Source organism: Quercus robur, chromosome 8 (genome assembly GCF_932294415.1).
Source record: "Quercus robur chromosome 8, dhQueRobu3.1, whole genome shotgun sequence".
NCBI lineage: Eukaryota > Viridiplantae > Streptophyta > Magnoliopsida > Fagales > Fagaceae > Quercus > Quercus robur.
The window spans coordinates 6721957-6745602 of record NC_065541.1 but is presented as its reverse complement, the minus strand read 5'-3'; the positions used below and the strand labels follow the sequence as shown (position 1 = coordinate 6745602).

At 34.4% G+C, this 23646-nt stretch overlaps 2 protein-coding genes across 2 annotated transcripts; one reads left to right on the top strand and one right to left on the bottom strand.

Annotated features, from left to right (window-relative positions):
* Window positions 1-9088: 9088 nt before the first annotated feature.
* Window positions 9089-13092, bottom strand: LOC126694365 (uncharacterized). Its single transcript, XM_050390600.1, has 4 exons — window positions 12745-13092; window positions 11642-11837; window positions 10139-10876; window positions 9089-9449 (listed from the first exon to the last, which is right to left on the bottom strand). The coding sequence occupies exons 1-4, from the start codon at window positions 12897-12899 to the stop codon at window positions 9261-9263; spliced, it is 1278 nt and encodes a 425-aa protein (XP_050246557.1). The 5' UTR covers window positions 12900-13092; the 3' UTR covers window positions 9089-9260.
* Window positions 13093-18282: 5190 nt separating this feature from the next.
* On the top strand, window positions 18283-23588 carry LOC126694364 (uncharacterized). The gene is made up of 6 exons (XM_050390599.1): window positions 18283-18778; window positions 19815-20157; window positions 22401-22485; window positions 22706-22792; window positions 22885-23121; window positions 23232-23588. Exons 1-6 carry the CDS (start codon window positions 18615-18617, stop codon window positions 23306-23308), a joined length of 993 nt encoding a protein of 330 aa, XP_050246556.1. The 5' UTR covers window positions 18283-18614; the 3' UTR covers window positions 23309-23588.
* Window positions 23589-23646: the final 58 nt, after the last annotated feature.

Here is a 23646-nt window from a genome sequence, read left to right as displayed (position 1 = left end):
GTTAGCTATGCTTGTAAGAGAGCGGCTGGTACTGATAATGGGTGATCCCAACTCAGCCGCACCAAAAGTTTGACGCAGCAAGCCCCTGCTTCAGATTTTGACTGAAAGGAGGATGAGAAGTATCTTGAATCTCTCCCTTCCCTGTCCTGACCGAGCCATTTTAAGTTTCGCAAGAACGTAGCATTTCTGGGAAGGGTATGGTCTCTTCATTCCCACTCCTATCTTGGACTTATCACGATTCAAGGTGTAAGCAAGCGGATAAGGGAAACTCTAGGGGAAGCTAAAGATTTTCAGACTTCAAAAGGATTGAAAGGGCTCTCTGTAAGGGAGGTAACCTCTTACTTTCCTCCTTATATGAAGGGCAAAACGGGAGGCATTTAATCTATCCATATTTCCAAGAAAATCGATAAACAAGAATACGCCCATTCCACTTCCTCACATCGTCAATAACCGTCGAATTTAAATGGTCTCGCAAAAGGAAATCATTAAAGGCGCGTTTTGGGTAATGAAGCGGCAGGAACGCATTATGAACGAATTCAAAAGAATGTCTAGTAATCTGGTATGTTTCCTGGATAGATGAAGAGACGCCAACATTAATGAAGGACAGAGTTGAACGAGCCGTAATAAAGGCTTGGCATTACCAAAACCCTCCTCTCTGACCAGGAGGTCGGACAGCAGGATTTTGAGGGGCTATTGTGGGACCCAATAATTTGTGATCCTGGCCCATTTATTCATTGGGGCCCAAGACCCGAGCCGAGGAAGGCTGTAGCCAAAGATAGGTAATAAAAGTCCAAGTAGTCCTGAGACATAACCGAGGACAATTCTGTCCTCGTCATATCCGAGGTCTCACTGGAAGGAAGGGCAAAAACGGTATAGGAGCAGTTTGGAAAAAATCTAAAATATCTAGGTCAATAGAGAAGGATACGCTGGAAAGTATAAACGGTCAGGGAAAGCTGCCCTTACTGCCATTCAATACTCTGCACCTGACAGAGCCATACTCTTCAGCTTTTACAACCACCTCCAACCACTCTGGGTATAGGCTGATGGGACAAGTATCAGTCTTGGAAAAATCGATCCTACACGTGGACGAAGGATAAGGAACACATGCTAGTATAAAAGGGAAAGTAAACAATCCAGAGCAAGGGCTGGGAAAAATGGCCAAAAACCAGAGCCACCCAGCCCGCCTTCAGGAGAAAGACTCCTAGGGCGAACACGATTTAACTATGTATGAACACCGCGGAAAACCCACTGTCTTGTGACCAAGGCCTAGCCTTTCAAACCCACGCTCTATAAATGATATTGTTTGGGCCTTTTTACGTGCGAACCCAACACTGTTATGGGTCGTTACAATTCGTGTCCTCACACACACACACACACACAGATATATATATATATATATATATATATATATTGTAAGGACTCAAAAAGAAAAGCCTAAGCCCACTTTGAATAGTGGCTCCCAATCCTTCAAGCCAAGCCGAATTCAATGAATTTTTTTAAGAGAGTGGGCTTTAGAGTCAGTTGCAATGCTAAGGAAATTACAAGCTTAGGACCAATAGAACAAAAGCAGTTAGTATGAATGAAAGGAACAACAATTCAGTATAAACTTTTACGGTATGATCATTTACTCTCTCTCTCTCTGTATTTTTTCTTGTAGAATGTTCATCCCTCTTTTCTAAGGGGTTCCTTTCCTTACATAGTCCTGTCTATTGCATCTCAGCCCTCCATCTGTATGTGTCAAGGGAATAATTTGGATGTTTGTCCCATCAAGACCCTTCTAGAGGTGGTTGAGAGAGTTGTGAGCTGTGAGCTGTGAAGTCACTATTCAGGTGTTTTTCTCATAAATGCGGCTAGTTCAATTAGTGCAGTGTATTAAATGTGGAGGTGGTAGTCACCTTCCCAGATATTTCCCCCTTCCGTTGCTTGCATGACTCTATTGTCTTCTCTAGAGCTTTACTTTTCTGGTGTAGGGAGTTGTATAAAGTACTCCCAAGGTGCATTTGCTCCTCGGGATCCTCGGTCGATAGACCAGTCAACATTCTTTCCACGGACCTCTCATTCCTAGTTTTAGTCCGACTCTTTTTTTTTTTTTTTTAAATACTAAGTATTTTTAACACACAAACAAATGAGGAGAATGGGAGAATATTTTTTTTAAAAGAAACTTACAGTGATGTATATCCAAAATAGCCTAACTCTTGGATATACAACACAAGTTTTAAGTATCTTTAATTCACACTTATTTTCCAAAATGGGATTAACCCACTGTTTTTTCTTTTGAAAATACTAAGTATTTTTAACACACATACACGAGGAGAGGGGGAGAAGTTTTTTTTTAAAAAAAATTGATTGTAATGTATATCCAAAATGGCCTAACTCTTGGATACACAGTATAGATTTTAAACCTCTTTAGTTCGATTCTGAATGATCTTGACGTCTTCCCTCCTCGGTCTTGGTCCACATGTCGGACTTCGATTAATATATGTGTGGATTTTTGATCATCCTCAGACATGACCCATGGCCTTAGAATGGTTATATGCACCTCTATTCATCACTTTTTTTTTTAATTCCTATTCGGAATTTTTAAGTCATTTAAGAAAATAAATATTTGACTAACAAAGCATGACAGCATGACATTTTGATAAACTATAAAAATTACAATAATTATATAAGTGTTGTATGTGTAAATGTTAAATTATTATTTTAGGATATTCGACATTTTTTTTTTTAAGGAAATAGGATATTTGACTTAATTCAGTTCATATTATTTTGTAATTATTTATTTGTAGAAACCACATTAAAGTAATAATGAATACATTTGAGAATATATTTATAAATCTAAGTATAATTTGGAAAGAATAAATGATTCCTATTAGATTTCTCGGCTTAATTAGAAATTGGAGATCAAGCTAATTTATCCAACCGGTTCACAGGAGTATGTTGTCTAGAAATTTTTATTTTTTATTTTTTATATAAAATTGCAGGCATGGAGGCTCAAAAAAAATTTCAATTTATTATTATATTTTAATTTTAAAAGAGGTAAAATTTAGCATTTGGTTCACAAAATTTGGGTCAAGTTCTATTTTAATTCTTGAATTTGAAAGTTTTTGGTCCTAGGATTAGTCCTTTCATAATTTGTATTATAATTATTGCTTTGGTCCTAGGATGACACTTCTTTAAAGGAATCTCAAATTTTTGCAACTAAAATAAGAACCTAATCCAAATTTTATGCACTAATTATATATTTTACCTTTAAAAATTATTCAAGGTTACCAATCATTAGGAATAAAAACAAGTTTTCATTGTTAAAGGCTACACAAGAATACATCAAAACAAACTTATATCATACATTTTTGGGATGTCATGTATACTTTCAGTTTAGTAGCTTTCACAAATTCAATTTATTGTTTTTTATAAAAGTGAATTCTATTTAATTCATACTTGCGTATATGGAATTAAATTTGGAAAAGATTACATGTGATTTTCCCCCCCTTTTGAAACTAAAGTAAACTTGGCTTTGTTCATCAAAACAAAATAAAATAAAATAAACTTGGCTTTGAAAAATTAAACAAAATAAATAAACAAATTCTCGTTTACTTTGTGCGTGTAAGGTATTTTTGATTGTGGCTTTGTGGTTGAAGGCGTAGGAGCCATCAACAGAACTTAAACTGCTTCCTTGTTATATATATGGTTAATATTCAATGTCAAATTGTAAACTCAAAGTTTTGGCAAAAATAGACAAACAAAAAAATTATTTATAAAATACCCCCTGTTTTATTGGTCTCATCGAAACTAGCAGTCAGGACTCAGGCACACCAAAAAGGTAGCCGGCAGGTGGGAAAAAAAGTTTTATAAACCTAGAAGAATCTTTGCAAATCTTTAATTCATTAAAAAATACTTTTTTAATAAATTGGATAGAATTTGAATGCATAGTTTGGATGTGTTTGGATATCGCTTATTTTGCTAAAAAACTAAAAACACTGTAGTAAAATAATTTTTAAATATGTGAATAGTACTGTGGAACCCATTGTAATGAAAAAATTGTTGAAAAAGATATCTGTGGGTCCATGAACAGTACATGGGACTCACTGATGTGACATAAAACCATAGAAACATACTTCTTAAAAAAAAAAAAAAAAAAATATGCAGACACAAACACTAGGAGTTTCATCCGTATCCAAACAGATACTCTATTTAACAAAGATTGATCATATTGGTACTGAATTACTGACACTGATAAATTTCTTTAAGATCTGATTTCAAATTTTCTATTTAACCGTAAAAGACTTTACAGTTTTCCAATTAACTTAATTAAAATCTAGGATTCTTTGAGTTGAAAATTATAGGAACTCTTTGGTTAATTAAAGAGTAATCTTGGTACAATATAAAAAGTCATTACTTTTATTACAACTATTTTACGTAGTAAACTATGACAGACTGTATGTCATCACTTTCACATAGACTTATTATTTTTTCTTAACCACTCACATTTTAACACATAAACAGTACTTGTGACAAGAGTTGTGGTTTATTAGGTGGTCTAAGAATTTTTCTTTTGTTAATTCAAGTAACTACTTTCCCGGGCTGCACACTTTTCTTAATGTCATATGACAAAAAGCAGATGTTATTACTATTTGAAACTACAAATTAACCTAATACATATTGTATATAATACATGCTTTACAGATGAAGCAAATGTCCTTTTTTTTAAAGAGGGTATATTCGATTCTCAAACTCGGTTTAAACCACATGACCCAACAATCTTTCACATGGTCAACTATATCGGTTCTACTAGAAATTCAACTGATCTAGTGGCTATATTTTTTTCTGCTCACATTTTTTTAACAAGTGAGAAATGGGTTTCAAACATGATAGGTTTCAACTAAGCCAGACAGTGTTACTAAAATCATGAAAACTCTTTGCTAACTACGCATGGACTTTTATCAAAGAAAGAAAAGGGTACTTGCAAAGTGAGTTTTAAATGTAAGCTTTACGTACCGAAGGTACCGTGATGATTTACAGATTATAAATGTCCACACAACAACAACATGGTATTGTCCCACAAAGTTAATCGTATATAGGGTACCTCATAGAGTCACAAAATGTGATCCGCTGGTCCACACTGCTGGCTAACTACAACCACTTGCAAGATATGTGTGTAAAATTTCCCTTATCCAATTCAGTAGCTCAGTACTAGTCGCATCTATTTACCAAGAACCCCTCTGAAATCTGTAAAAAAAATGGGCGTCAACACATTTTCTATAGCTCATTAATTTGCTTATTTGGGAGAAATTGTACTTTTCTACTATGAACTTTATCTCATTTTACACTTGTCATCTAAACTACAAGAATGCATGATTACCCCGTAAACTAAGACTTATGTAACATTTTAATCTCTCTTGTCAGTCTGTTACTTTCTCAATTAAGTCTAATGAAATGTTTCCCTCAAAAAAAAAAAAAAAAAAAGTCTAATGAAATGTAACATTAAAAAACCAATTTACCATCTATTGTCTGTTTTGGAGAGAGGAATAAATTGATTTTTTAATACTAAATTTTGTTAGACTTAACCCCAAAATAGATGGCGTAGGAGTTAAGTGTTACAAAGTTATAATTTTTGGGGTATCAATTGTGCATTTTTGATAATTTAGAGGCAAAATGTAAAATGAGGTATAATTTAAGATGAAAAAATAATAATAATAATTTGCCCCTTATTTTTATTGACTTTGAAGTAATTTTATATTCACATTGATGATGTCAAAATAGTATCTATTCCTCTGTGTCTCTGAATGATTCAATGTGTTCTTCCCAAAGATGAAAAGAAAATCTTCAAGTATGAGCATAGCCAGAAGTTTCCAATGATAAAGCAACCCTATTCTCATAGAACCAATAGTTAAGAGCCACGTGAGGATATGACCAAATATATCCAACAACATTAGTCCATGATGTTGCACAAATAGGGGTTGGTGTAGTTATAGATAACATATACACAACACTCCACCAGTTTTATTATAAGTTATAACATCCAATGATCAATGATCAATGACATTTTTGAAATTTTAATGCCGACATGACAGTAGGTGAGTGAAATGGATCACTTTGTGTTGAGTAAATGTTATGCCATTAGACTGTAGTGGTGGTTTCTTAGACAAAGCACTGAACATTAACCATTTGAATTTTGAATTAACAAATGCTCTGGCCGAATAGGATTATGTAGTTGTGATGATTTAGCCTTTAATGTAATTATTAATGCTTCTTTGATACCCAAAAAGAAAACATCGACAATTTGAATGTTTTCCTTATCCTTTTCATCATTGGGACAATTAAGTCAACTTTATAAATTCACCTATACTTGTATGCCTCTTGTTATTGTTATTTGCTAAAAACTCATATTAATCAAAGGAACCACAAGGGAGTTCTCACCCCGGTGGATTTCTTGGTTCAAGCTTCAAAGAGATCCCTCATATTACTTCTTTTACATTTTTTTTTCGTACTCTAATATAATTTTCGGTTTTTTTTTTTTATTTTTTTAACTAGTAATTAATAGAACATTGTAATTTTTTTTAGTGATGTTAAGGATACTACAAATGTTACTAATAAACTTTGGAAATTAATATCTCATCAACTATCAAACTCAAAACAAGGAAGAAATTAAGAAATTAAGAAATTAATTTGTATTGTTGATGTGGCACAATTTAAATTCATTGTTATGTTAGTTTGTCAATTTCATATGTGTTTACCACTAACACCACTTATATTTTGCGCTAGTCACAATAGGCCACTTACAACATCAACAATTGCAGAAAGTGTTGTCTCTAAACTTATTGTTTTCTATATTTGAAGCTCATATAAAAAAGAAATTAATATTCAAATTTCATGAGTTAAAAGGGAAAAGAAAAATACATTTGAAACGAAACATTAGCGGGTATGTATTGCCAAGAGCCTTGTAACTTATCTAGCACATCCTAATATTCCTAAGAGAGAAATCTACGGTTTAGATCATCCCTCAACAATAGAATTTCCAATGTCGGATGTGAACTTATAAGCCCCACTAATTCTTTTTGATCTAATTCTTTTTTCTTTCTTTTTAAAATTAGACTTCTATTGACCGGGTAATTGCCTAATTGGAGACTCAGGTTTTTTTTTTCGATATAGATTTATATTGACTTGGTAATTGAGAATTGGTGCACCCAAGTGCCTCAACAAGCGTTCTCATTGTTAGGAAAACTAGCAGCCCAACTTATTGGACATCGGCCCAAATCCACAGTTTAAATTCTTGACACTGTTGTCAAGTTTCTTCCATATTCTGCCTCATATATTTAAGCATTGTCCATTCAAGAGCTATAACCGATAGCAAATGACAAAACCTTAACTTTATTCCCTGCCTCAAATATGTAACTGGGATAGAAATTTCACCATCACAATTATGTAGCCAGAAATTCTCGGATGTCTTCCACCATGGATTACCAGCTTGCCTTTATAGTTACCTCGAATTTAGGTTGTCTTAATAAATAAACCACCAGAGAAATTACAATCACTGCCCAATAAGTGTCCTGGTGCTGTCTCCATACATGCAGTTTGTCCAGGATTCAGCCATCTAACATTCAGTATCGAGTCTACTTGCCTTATGCCTTAATTGAGAAAAGGCAAAACTTATTGACCAATGATGCAATGCTTCTGAGAAAGTTCAAGAGATTTTTGAGCAGCAGCAGCATATAATAGAACTAGGACCTCTTATTTATTTAATTTGATTATTACTAGCCAGGAGCCTGGGCCTTTTCTTCTTTTGCATGCCAAAAAGGTTCCAAATGAGTAATAGCATTCTGTTTTCCCCTTTCATGCTTTCATATTAACTCTGGTAGAATTAACAATAAAAAATCATAAAGCTGTGTTTGTGTTTTTGGTCAAATAGCCATGTAGGCATACACCATACGGGATTTCTATTTCGATGCATTCAGGTCTACACAACTGTGAATTAACTTTCTTTCTAATATAATGTCAAGAGAAGGCTTCAACACATGCCAATGGTTTCATATGCATGTACAAGTGCACATGCCAATGGTACGATCTCTATATTTCTCTTATTTCCTATGATCTTGCAATCACTTACATATTTACTTTAAAAAGCTCCACACAGCAATCACACCAGTGTGTAAAATACAAAAAGTGGTCAAATTTACACATTTTCCACAAAAAACTACCCACATCAATGGGTGTATAAGTTTGTAAATATACACATCTGCTATAGTAACCGTGTAAATATACACAGTTACTGTAGCTATGTAAATAATTTTTTTTTCTCTCTCCTACTCATCAGACCTCTCCTTTTCTCTTTTCCCCAAAATCTCTTCTTCCACCATCTTCATTTTCATCTCACACACTCACTCTCTCTTCCTCTGAACAAGACAAAGCCGGTTAACCACCCACCACCACACCCAAGCTTAAAATCCCACCTTTCTTAAACCCCAAAACCCAAATCAAAACTACACCCACAACTCAGAACACCAAAAACCAAAGAAAATCACCAAGTCCCTAAACCCAAGAGAGAATCCAAAGTTAAAAGCCTTTTGTTTGTGGCGGTTGATTGGCTGAACCCATGGTGTTCGGCCATGGTGGTCTAGGTTAGGTGGAAATCGGGTTTAGAGAGCTAGAAAGAGAAGGGGTTTAATTTATGTAGGTTTCGGCCTTTGTGGTGGTAATGTGAGGTCCGGCCATGGCCATGGAGCTCCAGCCTTGGAGGTTTGGCTTTGTGATGGTGAATAGAGAAGAGAGTTGAGAGATGAGAGAGAACTTTTTACTTTTTTGAGGAAAAGATGAGAATGGACGTGAAGAGAATAGTCATAAAGTATAAAGTAAAAAAAAAAAATATATATATATATATATATATAATTTAAATCAAATGAAGTATATAATAGATAATCTGATGTGAGTGTTTTGTAAAAGTGTATGTGTAAAATAGAAAAAGTGGGTTCTTACATATTCACTTAAGTTGCCCATTCTTTAGTATATTCAATCACTGAATATATGTCACTCATGCATTTGCTATCTCTAAACAGATGTGTATAAATTATAAACTAGAACATGAACATGGGTGTGAACAAAAAATTTGATTAAGAATTTTATAAATCTCATTCCCAAGAGAATGTCCATAACAACTTAACCAAAAAGTAAATTGGTAAAGTTATTGTATATCCAATAACTTTTAAGAGTCCAAAGATACATGGGAGATCATTGGCCGATTAAATGGTACCTCTCAAGTGCCAAGATCAGGTTCTTGGAAATGATTTGATGGACACTGGTGGTCCATGTGAGTATCTCCACTGATCACACGCAGAGCATTTCTCCAACTTCACACTGTTCTCCAACGTACAAAATTTACAGGACCAGATTGTGTACTTGATACCAGCATCTTTTGGCTTTTGTGTGCTACAAACCTCACATACTAGAGCCAGCGGCTGCAGTAATACACCACCATTCACATGCAAAACACTCATGAGTATTATAGCAGGAGTGCAGGCAAGTAAAATTTATATACAATGACCGTAGAATAGGATAAAGTGGAGCATAAGAAACTGAGAGTAAGTACAAACTCAAGCAAGTCTTTATCATCTAACTAATGACCACTACCTTTTCACAATCTCTAGATTGCTTTCCATGGCATAAAATTTATAATGAAACGTTCATAGGTTTGACAATGGAAAGGACCTTTTAGTTCTGTGAGAAATTTACAGTTAGAGAGAGAGAGATGAAATGCTTGCTATAATGCTTAAGTAAGAAAGAGTAAACAAAAAACCAGGCACTTATCAAACAAATTTTTTTTTATCAGTCAGCTACACATGCATCCAGTGGATCTTGAATCCATGACCTCACCATAGGGGAGAGAGTGCCAGTTGAGGTAGAGTTCATTGGCAAAACAGTATGTTAATCACCATAAGATAATTTACATGACCATTTCATAATAAACTTGTTCTAAGTGAAGTACAAGCGAAACCAATTTTTCTCTGCTTATGCTACAAAACTTGGTCTGCATGGGTGAACTTTGAAGCAACATACTCATTACATATCCAAAAGGACATATACAGAAAAATATTCGCTCCATTAAAAACTGAATATATAAAATAATATTATGCATTGAAGCACTTACTGGATTCAATAAAGTGCATGTTCCACACTCCCACATAGCAGGTTCCTCTGAGTTCAGTGTTCTATCACACATTGTATCACGACTAAGCACTGGCCCAGAAGATGAAGGACAGGACAAATCCACGAAATCAGGTTCAGGCCGACAAGTAGACTGAGAAAATGAAGTGTTATCTGAATTACCAATTCTTTTTTTAGATCTATTGTCACGATCAAGCATGGACCCAGAGGTTGAAGCATCCATAGATAAATCAACAAAATTGGATTCCACATGATCATTGGAAGATTGACCAAATGAACTTTGATCTGTTTCCCGACTTCTTTTTCGAGATACTGCTGCATCCACACCACGTGACCTTGAACCACCATCTAGCCTTGAACCTCCTGCACTTTGCTCCATATGTACAAGGTCCTGCAAGATATCAGAGCTACTTTCTTCATCCCCAGAAGCTTCACAAGACTGAGAACCACACCAGATATCATCCTGTAATCTTCTTTCTGCAGCCATTGCAGCAGCTTGTATTGGACTAAGTGAAACCATAATGGTACTATCACCACCAAGACGCTTCGGTCCAGAAGGCAAGAGAGATTCCAAACGCACTCTCTTTTCTGCAGCTGCTAGTGCAGTTTTGTGGAGAGACGAAAGAGGAGGTTGACGAGAGAAACCACCCAAACGCCTCCCAGGAAGATCAAACCCATCACCTGTGCCAGTTATACCCTTGGTCATCAGCTCCTCACATTCCTGTACATAATCAAAGGCATCAAGCACAATAAAACAAACAAGAGAGAGACAGAAGCTGCAAATTATGCAACTGAAAACCTGCTTTCTACATAGTTTTCTTAAAAAAGCGATTTCAAAGCTGGAAAACAGGGTTTAGGACGTCCACAACTCAAATCCACATGGTGCCAATTACTAAAAGAAATGAAATATAAGTATAATTCTTTGAAATTCCCTAACTCCAATCCAAGTTTTTCTCCACTCCAAATTGCATGAAAGCAAACATAAGATCCAAAAAAAATGTTATCCAAGTCGAGTGTGCAACGGTGAAAATCAGTGAAATATATATGGTACATATTGCAGTACCATGCAACTGGTCCAGCACAGTTTTTGTAAGAAAAGAAGTGCTTGCTTTTTTTTATAAAAGCGGAGAAAAAAGAAAAAGAATTACTTGTGCAGCTAACAAAGTAGAACTCAGGTAGAGTGGATATATCATAATTAACAAATCCAACAATAACACTTCTTTTCTGACTGCATTAAGTATATTCATCCATCAAAAAGGCAAAATCTTCAAAAAAATTTAGGACTATACATTTGCTTATATAAATTGATCATCAATTGGGATTGGACACATGACTCAAATATTTAAGGGCTATGGATACATACAAGAAAAATATTTGGTTTCTTAAGACGCATGAAATGCATTTCAGATTCATTTTTTTTAATCCTCTTATAAGAAATGAAACATTGAATGATAGTTGTAATAAAATGAAGGAGAATTAGAAAGACCTTTCTAAGTTCATCCCACAGCTTGTAGAAGCTGGCATTGTGAGGACCATGGGCGTTATGGCAAAGCTCATGAAGCATAGTATCAAGAACTTGATCAAAAGGGAAGAAATCCCAATCCCTGTTCGGCCTTCGAAGCCTCAGCTTCACATGCACCCCACCTCCCACATTCAACCCCAGAAGAGCTGGATTTTTTGGACTGCCAATTTGTTTATTTATAATTATCATTCAATACAGAACACAAAATAATATAAACTTAGACCCAAAAAAAGAAAAAAACAATCCAAACTTATGTGCCTCATTCGACTGCCAATAAATTTAACAAAACAAAACTGTAGAGTACTAACAATAGTGGAATTTACATGGGAGCTTAAAACAACATAAATCAAATCAATAAATATTCAACTTGGGCAATGAAATGTTTTTAACAAAATAAAAATATAAAACAAGTTTGCAATTAAGTAACAATCATATCCTCGTTTAATGCAGAAATGATATAAAATAGTTCACCTAATTTTAACCAATGCACCATTTGGCTTGGTAAAAACTAAAATCTAAATCTTTCTTCAAAGAAACAAAAACCGAAAAAATAAAATGATATCAAACAAAAGTAACTCTCTCTCTCTCTCTCTCTCTCTCTCTCTCTCTCTCTCTCACACACACACACACACACGAAATAATGGAATATTCAATATCAATAACCTAAAATCTTTGTCTAATAGCCTATTACATTTTTAAAAAAAAAAAAAAAAAAACATATTTGAATGTTACAACATAATTGGATTTGAATAAATATCATAAATTTAAAAAATAACAACATTCAAAAAAATAATCTAACAAAATCTTTGTCTAATAGCCTAATAACAACATTCCAAAAAAAAAAAAATAATAAAAAAAAATAACTTTGAATGTTATAACGTATGGGGTTTGAATAAATATCATTTTCCTTTACATAAAATCAATAAAAAATCTATCAGTTTATTAAAAAAAAAAAAAAAACGTATGGGATTTGCATAAGTACCATAAATTTCCAATTTTTCATTACTTCCCCATCACTTTTTGCTACAATTTTCTCTGGAAACAAACGGAAAAGTAGAAGAGAATACCAGAACTCAGAGAGGACTTTGACCCTCCATTTGTGTTTGCGCATAATGGGTTGGACCTGCTTGGCTATTTTCTCAAGCATCTTCTTTGCCTCGTCTTGTCCAGGCTTTTTCAGGGCTTTGGTTTCCCAAACCTTGTGAAGATCGCCCAAATTCATTGCTGAATTTGAAAATTACCCAAAAGCCCTAGACGATTTTGAAGCTAAGGTAACCAAAGCTTGGATATTTTTAACAATGTAATTATGATGTTCATTTGTGAATGATCGGTGAATCCGTGGGAGACTGGGAAAAGGTTTTCCGATGTGGGAATTGGGATTTGGGATTTGAAGTTGAAAGGGAAGTGGAAAAAATGGTTGGCGGGATTTGAGTTTATGCATTCTCACACGTGGGAAGTGGATTTTTTTTTTTTTTTTTTTTTGCAAATTACATTTTTCCCCTCTTTACTTTCTGCTTTTAAATTAGATCATATAATTCCAAGAGGTGTTAAATTAAAGCCTGTACAAATTAAACTCTAACATTTTTTAAAATTTTAAGCTGAATCTTTAAATTTTAAAATATTGTCAATTTAAACCCCTAAATCAAAATAAAAAATTATGAGGTTTTAAGTTATTGTGATTTTTCATTTTTTACACTATTTAAACTATTAGAGAAGGTTGCTTCACCGCTACTTGACCTATCCAATTTATGATTTGTAATGTTGTAGACTTTAGCAATTTTTTTTTAAGAGAAAAGTTGTAATTTTAACTAGATAAGGAGAGAACTTAACTCTTGAACTCATTATCTATAAGTTAAATTTGCAGTTGTTCATAGATCTTTCAGTTTGTTGTAATTCGTATCTTCTTTTCTTGGAAAAAGGATGCTGCTTTTACTTTGTTTTAATAATATTCTCTGTTTATTAGCCAAAAAAAAAAGAGTCCACATTCTTCAAAGAGGAACCGTTTTGATCTTTATCTTGATTTTCTTCATGGACATGAGTGTTTTAGTAAGATTGTACAGTGATTGGATACCAAGAAGATTAGGTGTTTCATCTTTATTAATCATGATTTAGCTTCATTCATTCAAGAGTCGTTAGCACTCTATCCAACCGCTCTCATTCTAGCTCTTGAGCATTTCCATAGTTGTGCCATGCGAACTTGGGATGATGCATTCTATGTTTTGTCATTTTAAACTTCAAACTTTTATAAGTCATGAAAATCTAAACACTTCGTCCATATATATGTTAAAAATTAATGATAGAAAACTTGTTTTTAATATTTATTACTTGAATTTCCCTCTCTTAAATGGGAGATATATGAACTTTAGAAAAAACAATGTTCTACCAGATTTATTTCTAAGCTGCACCACACAACAAGTCTTGAAGAGGCTCAAGAATTGGGAAAGGAAAGAACTCCGCCTTTTTCTCTTGGAACTAACCTAATTTTTTTGCGGTTAACAAAAAAAAAAAAAAAAAAAAATGTTTTCATTCTTTGCTATTTATCTTTATTGGTTTTATCCTCTGTAACTTTTTCTTTTTTGAGAAGATTATCCTCTGTAACTTGATTGTGTTTCTAATAAATATTGACAAAATGTTTAGATTGTCATATTTTATAAAAGTTTAGGGGTTAATTTGACAATAATTTTTTTTTTTTTTGGCATAATAATTAAACTCTACTTTTTTGCTAGACTTTAAAATCGTTGGACTTGACCAAAAACAAAACATAAACAAAGGGTTAAAACAAAAGTAACTTAAAAGAAAAAGGCACTCCTTCCTTTCACAAGCTCTCCTTTTTACTTTTATTTATTTTATTTTTTGTTATAAAAAAAAAAAAAAAAAGGGCTTTTAGTGCAAGGCAAAACCAAGCTACAATTAGGGATGGCAATTTTTGCCCGATCTACAGGTACTCGGTCCGACTCAACCCTAATGGATTGGATTTTACCTAACCCGGTAAATAATAGGGTCAGGTATGGGTAAAAAAAAAAAACCCGAAACGAGTCCAGGTCGAGTCCGGGTTTTAGTCATACCCGGCTTGAACTTGACCTGTATACATATATAATAGGGATGACAATTTTGTCCTGCCCCGCTTAACCCGCCCCTCCCCGCTTTGCCCCGCGCGGGTTTTCCCCACCCCGCAAAAGTGGTGGGACGAGGATGGGGCAAAATTTTAGCCCCGCACCACGGAGCGGGGTGGGGATGGGTTTAAACTTTTTTGACCCACCCCTCCCCATCCCCGCATTGCTAAAGATTGTAATTGTAAATATTTAATACCCTAAAACCCTACTATTTAAACAAACATATCAATATTAGCATATTTTATTCTACTAATATGGTTTTCTACCTTTATTTTGTTATGTGTTATACTATGAGATTTTTTTTTTTTTTTTTTTTTTTATTGTCTTGTTAAACACTTGGATATATTATTCAATTTTTTTCAAAAAATTGATTTCATTTGATGGGATAAATTTAGTTGTAATTTCAAGTATATTTTTATCAATGAAATAAGTTTTATTAAAAAAATTGTACTAGTTGTTGGGCAAATTAACAAAAAGTAGAGTTTTACAGTGTGGGGCGGGGCTTCGCGAGGCCCTAAGGGGTAGGGATGGAGTGAGAATGTTTTTCCCGTCATGCGGGACGAGGTGGAGATGGGGTAAGACAAAACCATGCGGGGTGGGGATGAAAACCCCATCCTTCACCCCCGCCCCGCCCCATTTCCATCCCTAATATATAATATTAAAAAAAATTTAAAACCCGACTACCCTAGTATAAATACTCTCTTTCATTCATTTCATACTTCATTTTCTAAAGCTCTCAGCTGCCTCCTCTTTCTCGTTCTCAAGCTATTAAGATCTCTGCCACACTCTCTCCCTCAAGTTCTCACCATTGGCCACCCTTTCTCTCTCTCAAGCTCTCACCGCTAGCCACCCTCTCAGCCTTAGATGCTCCCTTCACGACCTTATTCAGCCTCACGCTCCTTACCTCGTTTAGCCCCACGACCTCACATAGCCTCGCCACCCTTTACCTCTTGGTCCTTTCTCACTCTCACTCTCGTTTTCGACCCTCACCCAGTCACAAAGGAGCACAAATCTCGTGGTGGTTGCTGTTTGTCACGGAGGAGCATGGGATTGTTAGATCAGATCTAAGAGAGATGAGATGATTGGAGGACGAGATTGTGTTTTTTGTTTGTGATTTGTGTTTTTTTTTTTTTTTGAGTAAAAAAATTGTATTAACAGAGAAGATTTGTATTTATTTATTTATTTGATAAGTGAAAAATCTGTATTAACAAAGAAGAGCAAAAAAAAAAAAAAAAAAAAAAAGCTGATTTGTGTTTCTATATATGATTGGGTTTGTGATTTGTGTTTCTATGGTTGTGATTTTTGGATGTAAATTCGATTTTTTTTTTTTTTAATAAGATTGGGTTGGTTTGGGCCATGGCTTTAGATAAGGCCAATAATTGTTGGACCAGGCCCGTGGGGCTCAAGGGGCGGGTTTGGAGCCCAAATAAAAAATCTGTTTATTAAATAGGTCAGGTTTGGGTTTTGGGGCTGGGCCCGCGGGTTGGGTTTGGATATAAAGAAATCCGACTTGAACTCGACCCGTTGCCATTTCTAGTTGTTGTTTGGTTTCTAGAATTTTCCCAACCCAAAAACCAACAAGGTAAAAAGGCACAGATTACGATGATATGTTTGGCTCTAAGTGTCTGTGTGGGAATAACTTATTCAATGTTTATTTGGAATTCGCTTATTTTGCTAAAACTGAAAATTTGTTATTGAAAGTATTATAGATAAAGGTAAAAGTTAGCTGAAATAGTACAGTGAGATATATGAATAGTAACCAAAAGTGCAGTGGGATCCATGAATAGTAACAAAAATAAGTTGAATAGTAAAATAAGTTGGCAAAAATAATATTTGTCATCTGTTTGAGATTCGTTTATTTTGTTGAAATTGAAAATTTTTTTCTGATAGTACTGTAGATAAAGGTAAAAGTTAGCTGAAATAGTATAGTAAGACCCATTAATAGTACCAAAAAGTGCAGTGGAGTTCATAAATAGTAGCAAAAATAAGCTGAATAGTAAAATAAGCTGGCTTTTTAAGTAGAGCCAAATGCACACTAAGTCCGTTTGGGATTTGCTTATTTTGTTGAAATTAAAATTTTTTTTCTTGAAAGTAATGTAGATAAAGGTAAAAGTTAGCTAAAATAGTATAATGAGACCCATGAATAATACCAAAATCCATAAATAGTAGCAAAAATAAACTAAATAGTAAAATAAGTTGGTAAAAATAATCTTTGCGAAACGGACACTTAGAGTCTATTTGGAAACAGCTTATTTAGCTGAAACTAAAATCTTTTTGCTAAAAGTACGGTAGATAAAGCTAAAAGGTAGTTGAAAAAGTACAATAGAGTCCATAAATAGTATTAAAAAGTGTAATGGAGTCATGAATATTAGTAAAAATAAGATGAATAGTAAAAAAAAGGATTTTTAAGCTAATGGCAAACACAACCTTAGTTGAAATTGGAAACTTTTTGCTAAAGGTACTATAGATAATGCTAAAAAGTAGCTGAAATAGTACAGTGTGACTTATGAATAATACTAAAAAGTGCAATGAAACTCATGAATAATAGCAAAAATAAGCTAAATAGTAAAATAAAAAAAATAAAAAACTGATTTTTTAAGTCAATGCCAAACACACAATAAAGTTTGAGATTATTTTACTCCAACCCACTATATTCTTTTAATGAAAAAAATTATCTATATGTGATTTTAGTGATATTACTTTTTTTAATGAGTCATGTGGCTTATTGAACTAATATATAATTATAGTCATAAATAGCCCAGTAAACTTCATTTGTCTAATTTTTCAAAAAAAAAAATTCACGTCAAAACATTTTCAGGTGCTTGGCGTGACATAAATTTTTCAAACATAAATCATCAAAATAGGTGCCTCCAAGTCCTTGCCACTAGTTTGGCCGCCCTGCCATTATACTGACGACCCAGCCACCAAATAAGGAGAGTGGAGCCACCATGGGTGTTATGTAAAAGAAATTTACACACACGTGCATATAAATATATAAATATATATATATATATATATATATATTTATATACACACACAAAATTTCACAAATAACGAAATCATTTTCAAATTTAACCAAATTTTACATTAAAATAAACACACTAAAATACTAAAAATGTTACATTTTAGTTTTTAGAGCGTAACAAATGAATGAGTTGGATTTAAAAAAAAAAAGTGTTACATCTATAATATTTTCACAATATTTTTATAACAAATCTTAAATAGTAAGTTATTATTAATTTAAATTTGAATCTATTATTAAAATTACTTTTTTTACTTACTAATAATAACATCAATTACAATTTATTATAAAATTACTTTTTTACCTAAACTTATGCTACTATTTATAACATAAGTTTATTCTCAAAGAAAAAGTATAAGTTTGTAAAGCACTGTCCCAAGCCTACAACTAGAAGCAAGGTTTTACTTTTTAGTAGTAGACTAGTAGTATTGAGTAGATCAAAATTTTTTTTTTTTTGGGAAATATTCAGTAGATCCTAAAAACCCGAGAAACAAACTTGATAGGCCTTAGAATAACCACACGAGGGTACGGTAATTTGTCCCCCACTCTTAATTCACTCTCTCTTTCTCTCTCTCATAAGCCTGCTCACTCAACCTTCTTTGTCTCATATCTCTGTAATATACTACTACAATAAACTCGATCTCTTTCACTCTTCTAAACCAAACCCAGTTATTTTCTCAGGAATATAAGAGAAACCCAGGAAGATTTTCCTAGAAAGTTGAGTTTTTTCTCACTGGGTATGGTAAAAAAGATAAGAAAGTTTGTATCTTTGTGATTGGTTTTGGGACAGTAGACACCAACAATGTCCGGAATTTCTATAATTTTGGATCTGTTAAGGAACAAACCAAGTTTATATACAGGACAAAGCCTCCACTCTTATGGGTTGATCTCAGCCACTGCTGCAGCCTCTGCCGCCGCCGCCTCCGTCGCTGCCGCACACCCTTTTGCCTCAAGGGCTTTTTTTGGGTACTCTCTCTCACTCTGTGTGTGTGTGTGTGGATTGAGAATTCAATTGGGTGATAATGGTTTTGGTTGGTATTATATGGATTCATCATTGGGTGTGGACTTTTTTGAGTAAAGTGGGTATGGTCAATTGTGTGTGTTGAGTAGATGAAGTATTGAATTGCTTGATAATAGTTTGTATTGGTTTTGTATTGGTAAGGCAAATAGGTATTTGTCAACTAAAGGTTATTGTTTTTCCAATTGTCTACTTTATAATTGTTGAAGAATTTGATATAAATTATCAGATTGGACTTGATTTTGTATGACTTGAGTTCGTAGGCAGAGTTTAAAGTTGGTAAAGTACATGAGACACTAGGCTATTCTTCACTGATCCATTTCATTGTTGTTGTAAAATGTGATTAAGGCTATAAGCTTGGCCTTGATTTTTGATTTGATTGGCTGTGAATTATTATTGGGCATGTTTTAAAGTTGGTATTGTAAACGAGTTGAGAATGGAGATATTAGGTATAATATAGACTTATCTATTATTGAGTGGCATGAAAGGCAGTTGTTTGACATGGGAATTTGTTGCTTCATTCTTTCAGATTTATATGTCAAAGCTCTCTGTTAGTTTGGTTTGGATGTGCCACACTAAATTACTCCTGAGATAGTTGCGTTTTCCGAGGAACCAGCAGTATATTTGTAATGATAGTATCTGAATGGGTATCTTGAAAAAATTAAGTGTATTAGAAATCAATGCAATTTTAGTGTATTTAATCTTAATCTGCATTTGGTTGCTGCAGAAAAGTGATCTCCATAGCTACATGTGGTGATGTTTTGTCCTATGCAGATTTTTTTTTGTCCCCTAATCTATGGACACCAAATAAAATCTTTTCTTAGATATTGCTTTCATTTGAAACCGGCTACTTGGTTCTTCTAGTGAATGTTTAGGGCTGTGTTAAAAAATGTGTCCTATAACTGTATATTGACTTATACACACAGACACACACACACACAAAAAAAAAAACCTGTATATTGACTTATATTATTTACACTGCAGAAATTTTGGGCCATCAGTTGCTTATTGTGATGCTGGTGCAGCATTGTCTGAAGATTACATATCCAATATCCGAAGTGCAGCTTCAACTTTCTTTCAGAAAGATTCTCTGAATTACAGAACAAAAGAGTACACAATTGAGTTAAAACCTCTATTCTCGGCTTTTGAATTGAGGACATTTGGTATGACTACCTTGAGGTCATTTCTATTGTTTTATTTGCCTCTTTTGGAGCCTCGTTCAAACATGGAAGAGGATGATGAGGACTTCCTTCAGGACAATCAAGAAGAGCACCGCGTAGATTTGGTTGTTCCTTTCAAAAAATCAGTGAAGCAAATTGTCCGTGAGGTGTGTTGTATTGATATTCCCTGCTGTCTATTTCATAATGGCTTATGGTTCAGCTCTTCTGCATTCAAGGGAACTCATTTGTATGCATTTAATTTATTCGTCATGAGTGATAAATTTATATTCATACTATGATAGGAAACATAAAAAGAGTTGGATGAATCTCCAATGTAGTAGTTACTTTATCTTTAAAAACCCTCTTAGTCCACTCCATCAAAATAAATCACATTAAACATTTCGGAACCACATTCCACACACTATTTCTGAATGATTTTGGTCATCATCAACGTCACCACTCTTGTAACATTCCTTTCACAGTCATTGGCATCACCCAACTAGCTCTAAAAGCTAGTAATATAAAGTGCCATAATCCCATTGCCACAAGATAATGAAGCAATAAGTGGTCCACCATTTCTTCACTACTTTTATTCATAACACGCCTATTTACCATCACCATACCCCCTTTTTACTAAGTTACATTTAGTAAGAACTTTCTCCCACGTTGCAAATTTGCAATCCACACAAAGAAAGCAACTTTATTTGGGATTTTAACCTGCCTAATAGCTCTCTAGGGGAAGTCCAAACAGCCTATGCCTTTCAACACCTCATAGAAAGAACAGAAACTTAAGTGTTTGTCCTTACCAAGCTTCAAAGAATTCTATCCCCCTCATCGGTAAGAACCCATATTGAATAGAGGTTTAAAAAATTGATTAGACATTTGTAACTTCCAATCATGAGCATCTCACATGAACGTAGGTTTCCAGAGGATTTCTCCATTTCTTACCTATCAAAAAAAGAGGAGAATTTTTCCATTTCTCAACTCAATACGGTCCGACACAATATCCTCTCTGTTTACAGCTAGCTGAAACAATACAGAGAATGAAGAAGTTGAGCCTCGTTTAGTATCCCAAAATCTTATCCTTCATCCGTCACCTTGGGAAAAGCCAACAAATCTAGTGAAAGAATCCTGTCCTGCTCTAAATGCTTTCCAAAGACTATAACCATAAGAATGTTGTACTGGCTGTGTGCTCTAACTCCCCAACCTTCTACTAGTTAACCATATTTTGCACCCCAACCCCCCCCCCCCCCCCCCCCCCCCCCCTCCCGGCTTAGTAGCAGTTCCCTAATCTACAAGGTGAATTTTCTTCTTGCCCTAATCCTCCCCCATAGGAAATCCCGTTGAAGCTTCTCCAACCTATTAGCTACATTACTGAGCATAGTGAATAGAGACATGATATATATAGATAAAGTAGATGGCATACTCTTGTTGAGTGTGAGTCGACCCCCCTTGGAATGGTATAATAATCTCTATTTTTCACATCTTGTCCTCCGCCATTTAAGTTTTAGACATTTTTGTGTGGATAATTTCTTTTTCCACTAGATAGAATAAAGTGAGGTCCATAATTTGATGCTCAATGTAATCCTCCGATAAGCTGCTTTCTTTGACTTTATTCTCCTTGGTCTGAGCTGCTCCATCATTTAAGGTGGGGGCTTATCTTTATAAGTAACAAGGAGACAGTGAGGCCCAAAAAAGTCATAATCCATTTTAAGCATAGGTCCAATGAGAAGTGGAGGGCTCAAAACAATGAAAAAACCTTGAGCCTAAGTTACAAATGGATTATGAGCTTTGTAGAATTATTTACAACAAAAAATGGCTTGAACTCTTTGAATGAATTTGCCTATTTTAGCCTATTTTTACTGTTCTTGTGCTTTCCCTTATATCGACTGTCAGTTTCCTCTTTATGAAGATTTGAGCTGCTAGATGTGGCTCTTTTCATTTGCCCTTTTTAACTTTCTATGGGAAAGTATTTATCTACATATAACCATCAACCATGTACAGAAGTGTACTCATTGGATTTTGTATGATAATTGGTTCCTGCCTCCTGGACAGCTTTCTTGTCCTAGATTTTTTTTTTTTTTAATTAACACTTTAAAGTATTGCGCTTTAACTGCCCTGGTATTGTTGTACGTAAACTTTTGTATTGCCCTTTGACAAGCTCTAATATCATTGTTTCTGAACCCTCTTGTTGATAATGTTTACCTAAACTGGTGCCAGGGAGCCAGTTTTTTATAGTTTATTTATGCAATTATGCCTTCTCTTGATTTTGGAATTCAATTTTGTTTGCTACAAAGCTTTTACATTTTTTCCCTCATTTTCTTCACTCCCTTTCTGTGGAAGATACAAAACTCAGCTTGTAACTTTTGGAGACTAACTTTACCTGGCGATCTTCTGTTTATTGTTACAGACTACTGTTGTAACCACTAGACGGGTGCTGGAACGAATTGCTGTCCACTATGTTTCACAGAGGATGGCATGGAAACTTCTGAAAGGTGCTTGCATTTAAAAGTATTTCAAATGTGTATTTGTTTTATTTTATTCATCAGATATAAAAGAAGAATCAATGGACTACTTACATTTGGTAGGGGAGATGGATTTAGTTATGGCTGGAAGAGAAAATGATTCAGAGATATTTACTATAACATAAAAAAACTCTACTCAGCTTTCTGAATAGTATTCTAAACAACTGATGCATATCATCAACATGTATAGATGTTCCCAAATCTGCTGTGCGGAAGGCTGGAAGAAGGATGCCTACATTTGTTTACTTCTGCAGTGTTAGCAGAACAACTCTCAGAGGTAAAGCCTTATATATTGGCATTCTTTCTGTTTTTCGTAATTCTTTGCTGGGTTGCCAACCTCATTGTTTTGTGCCTCATTTTGAAATACAGGACACTTTTTAGGAGTTGCAGCATCATGGCTTGTCCAAGTTGGCATTGAAGTCTACAGATACTTTTCATCTATGATTAAAGAAGGGAAAGATGATTTTGATAGAGAAGAAAAAGCTAAACTTCTTGGGAAAAAGGTCTCTTGTGCTACTGTGAGGTGTAGTGCATCTTTAGTTTTTGCTTCCATTGGGGCTGGGATTGGTGCCACTCTTTTTCGTCCTTCAATTGGCCAGTGGATTGGTAAGCTTTTATTGGATTTTGATTAACAAATTGAATCTCCAGTAGATAATAATGTATGGGCTTTTCCATATTTTATATTATCCTCCACTAAATTATGCACTATATTGCAGGCTGTGCTCTGGGGGATTTGGCCGGGCCCATTATTGTAACAGTTTGCCTTGATAAAGTTCTGCATGTGGACCTTTAAGCGCTGGGTTGAATTATCTGACTTATTCTTTGCACCTGCTTAAAATTTGACTGGTGTAATATACAAATGTTGAGATATTTGATGATATGTCTATGAATGATACCACTTACTGAGGCTACTTAAGAGAAGGTTTCGAAGCAGAAACCACTGTCATTCCTCAAAATTTTCCCTCTGTAGGGCCATTGTCATGCCCTTTATTTCGGATGAATTATTCAAATAATACCTTATGCTTTTCATTTATCAAAAAAAAAAAAAAACCTTATGCTCTTCAGTTGAGTTATGATTGCTTTAATAACAACTTCCCTCTCTCTCTCTCTCTCTGTGCACGTGTGGTTTGA

Bases quoted from the DNA above. Each gene is read 5' to 3' on its own strand.
- LOC126694365 (XM_050390600.1), bottom strand. From the start codon at position 12,899: ATGAATTTGGGCGATCTTCACAAGGTTTGGGAAACCAAAGCCCTGAAA. The intron at 10,877-11,641 runs GTCTTTCTAATT...GATTATGTACAG, and splicing joins TGTGGGATGAACTTAGAAAG to GAATGTGAGGAGCTGATGAC. The intron at 9,450-10,138 runs GTAAGTGCTTCA...GTATTACTGCAG, and splicing joins CATGCACTTTATTGAATCCA to CCGCTGGCTCTAGTATGTGA.
- LOC126694364 (XM_050390599.1), top strand. From the start codon at position 18,615: ATGTCCGGAATTTCTATAATTTTGGATCTGTTAAGGAACAAACCAAGT. The intron at 18,779-19,814 runs GTACTCTCTCTC...TTTACACTGCAG, and splicing joins GCCTCAAGGGCTTTTTTTGG to AAATTTTGGGCCATCAGTTG. The intron at 22,793-22,884 runs GTAAAGCCTTAT...TTTGAAATACAG, and splicing joins TAGCAGAACAACTCTCAGAG to GACACTTTTTAGGAGTTGCA.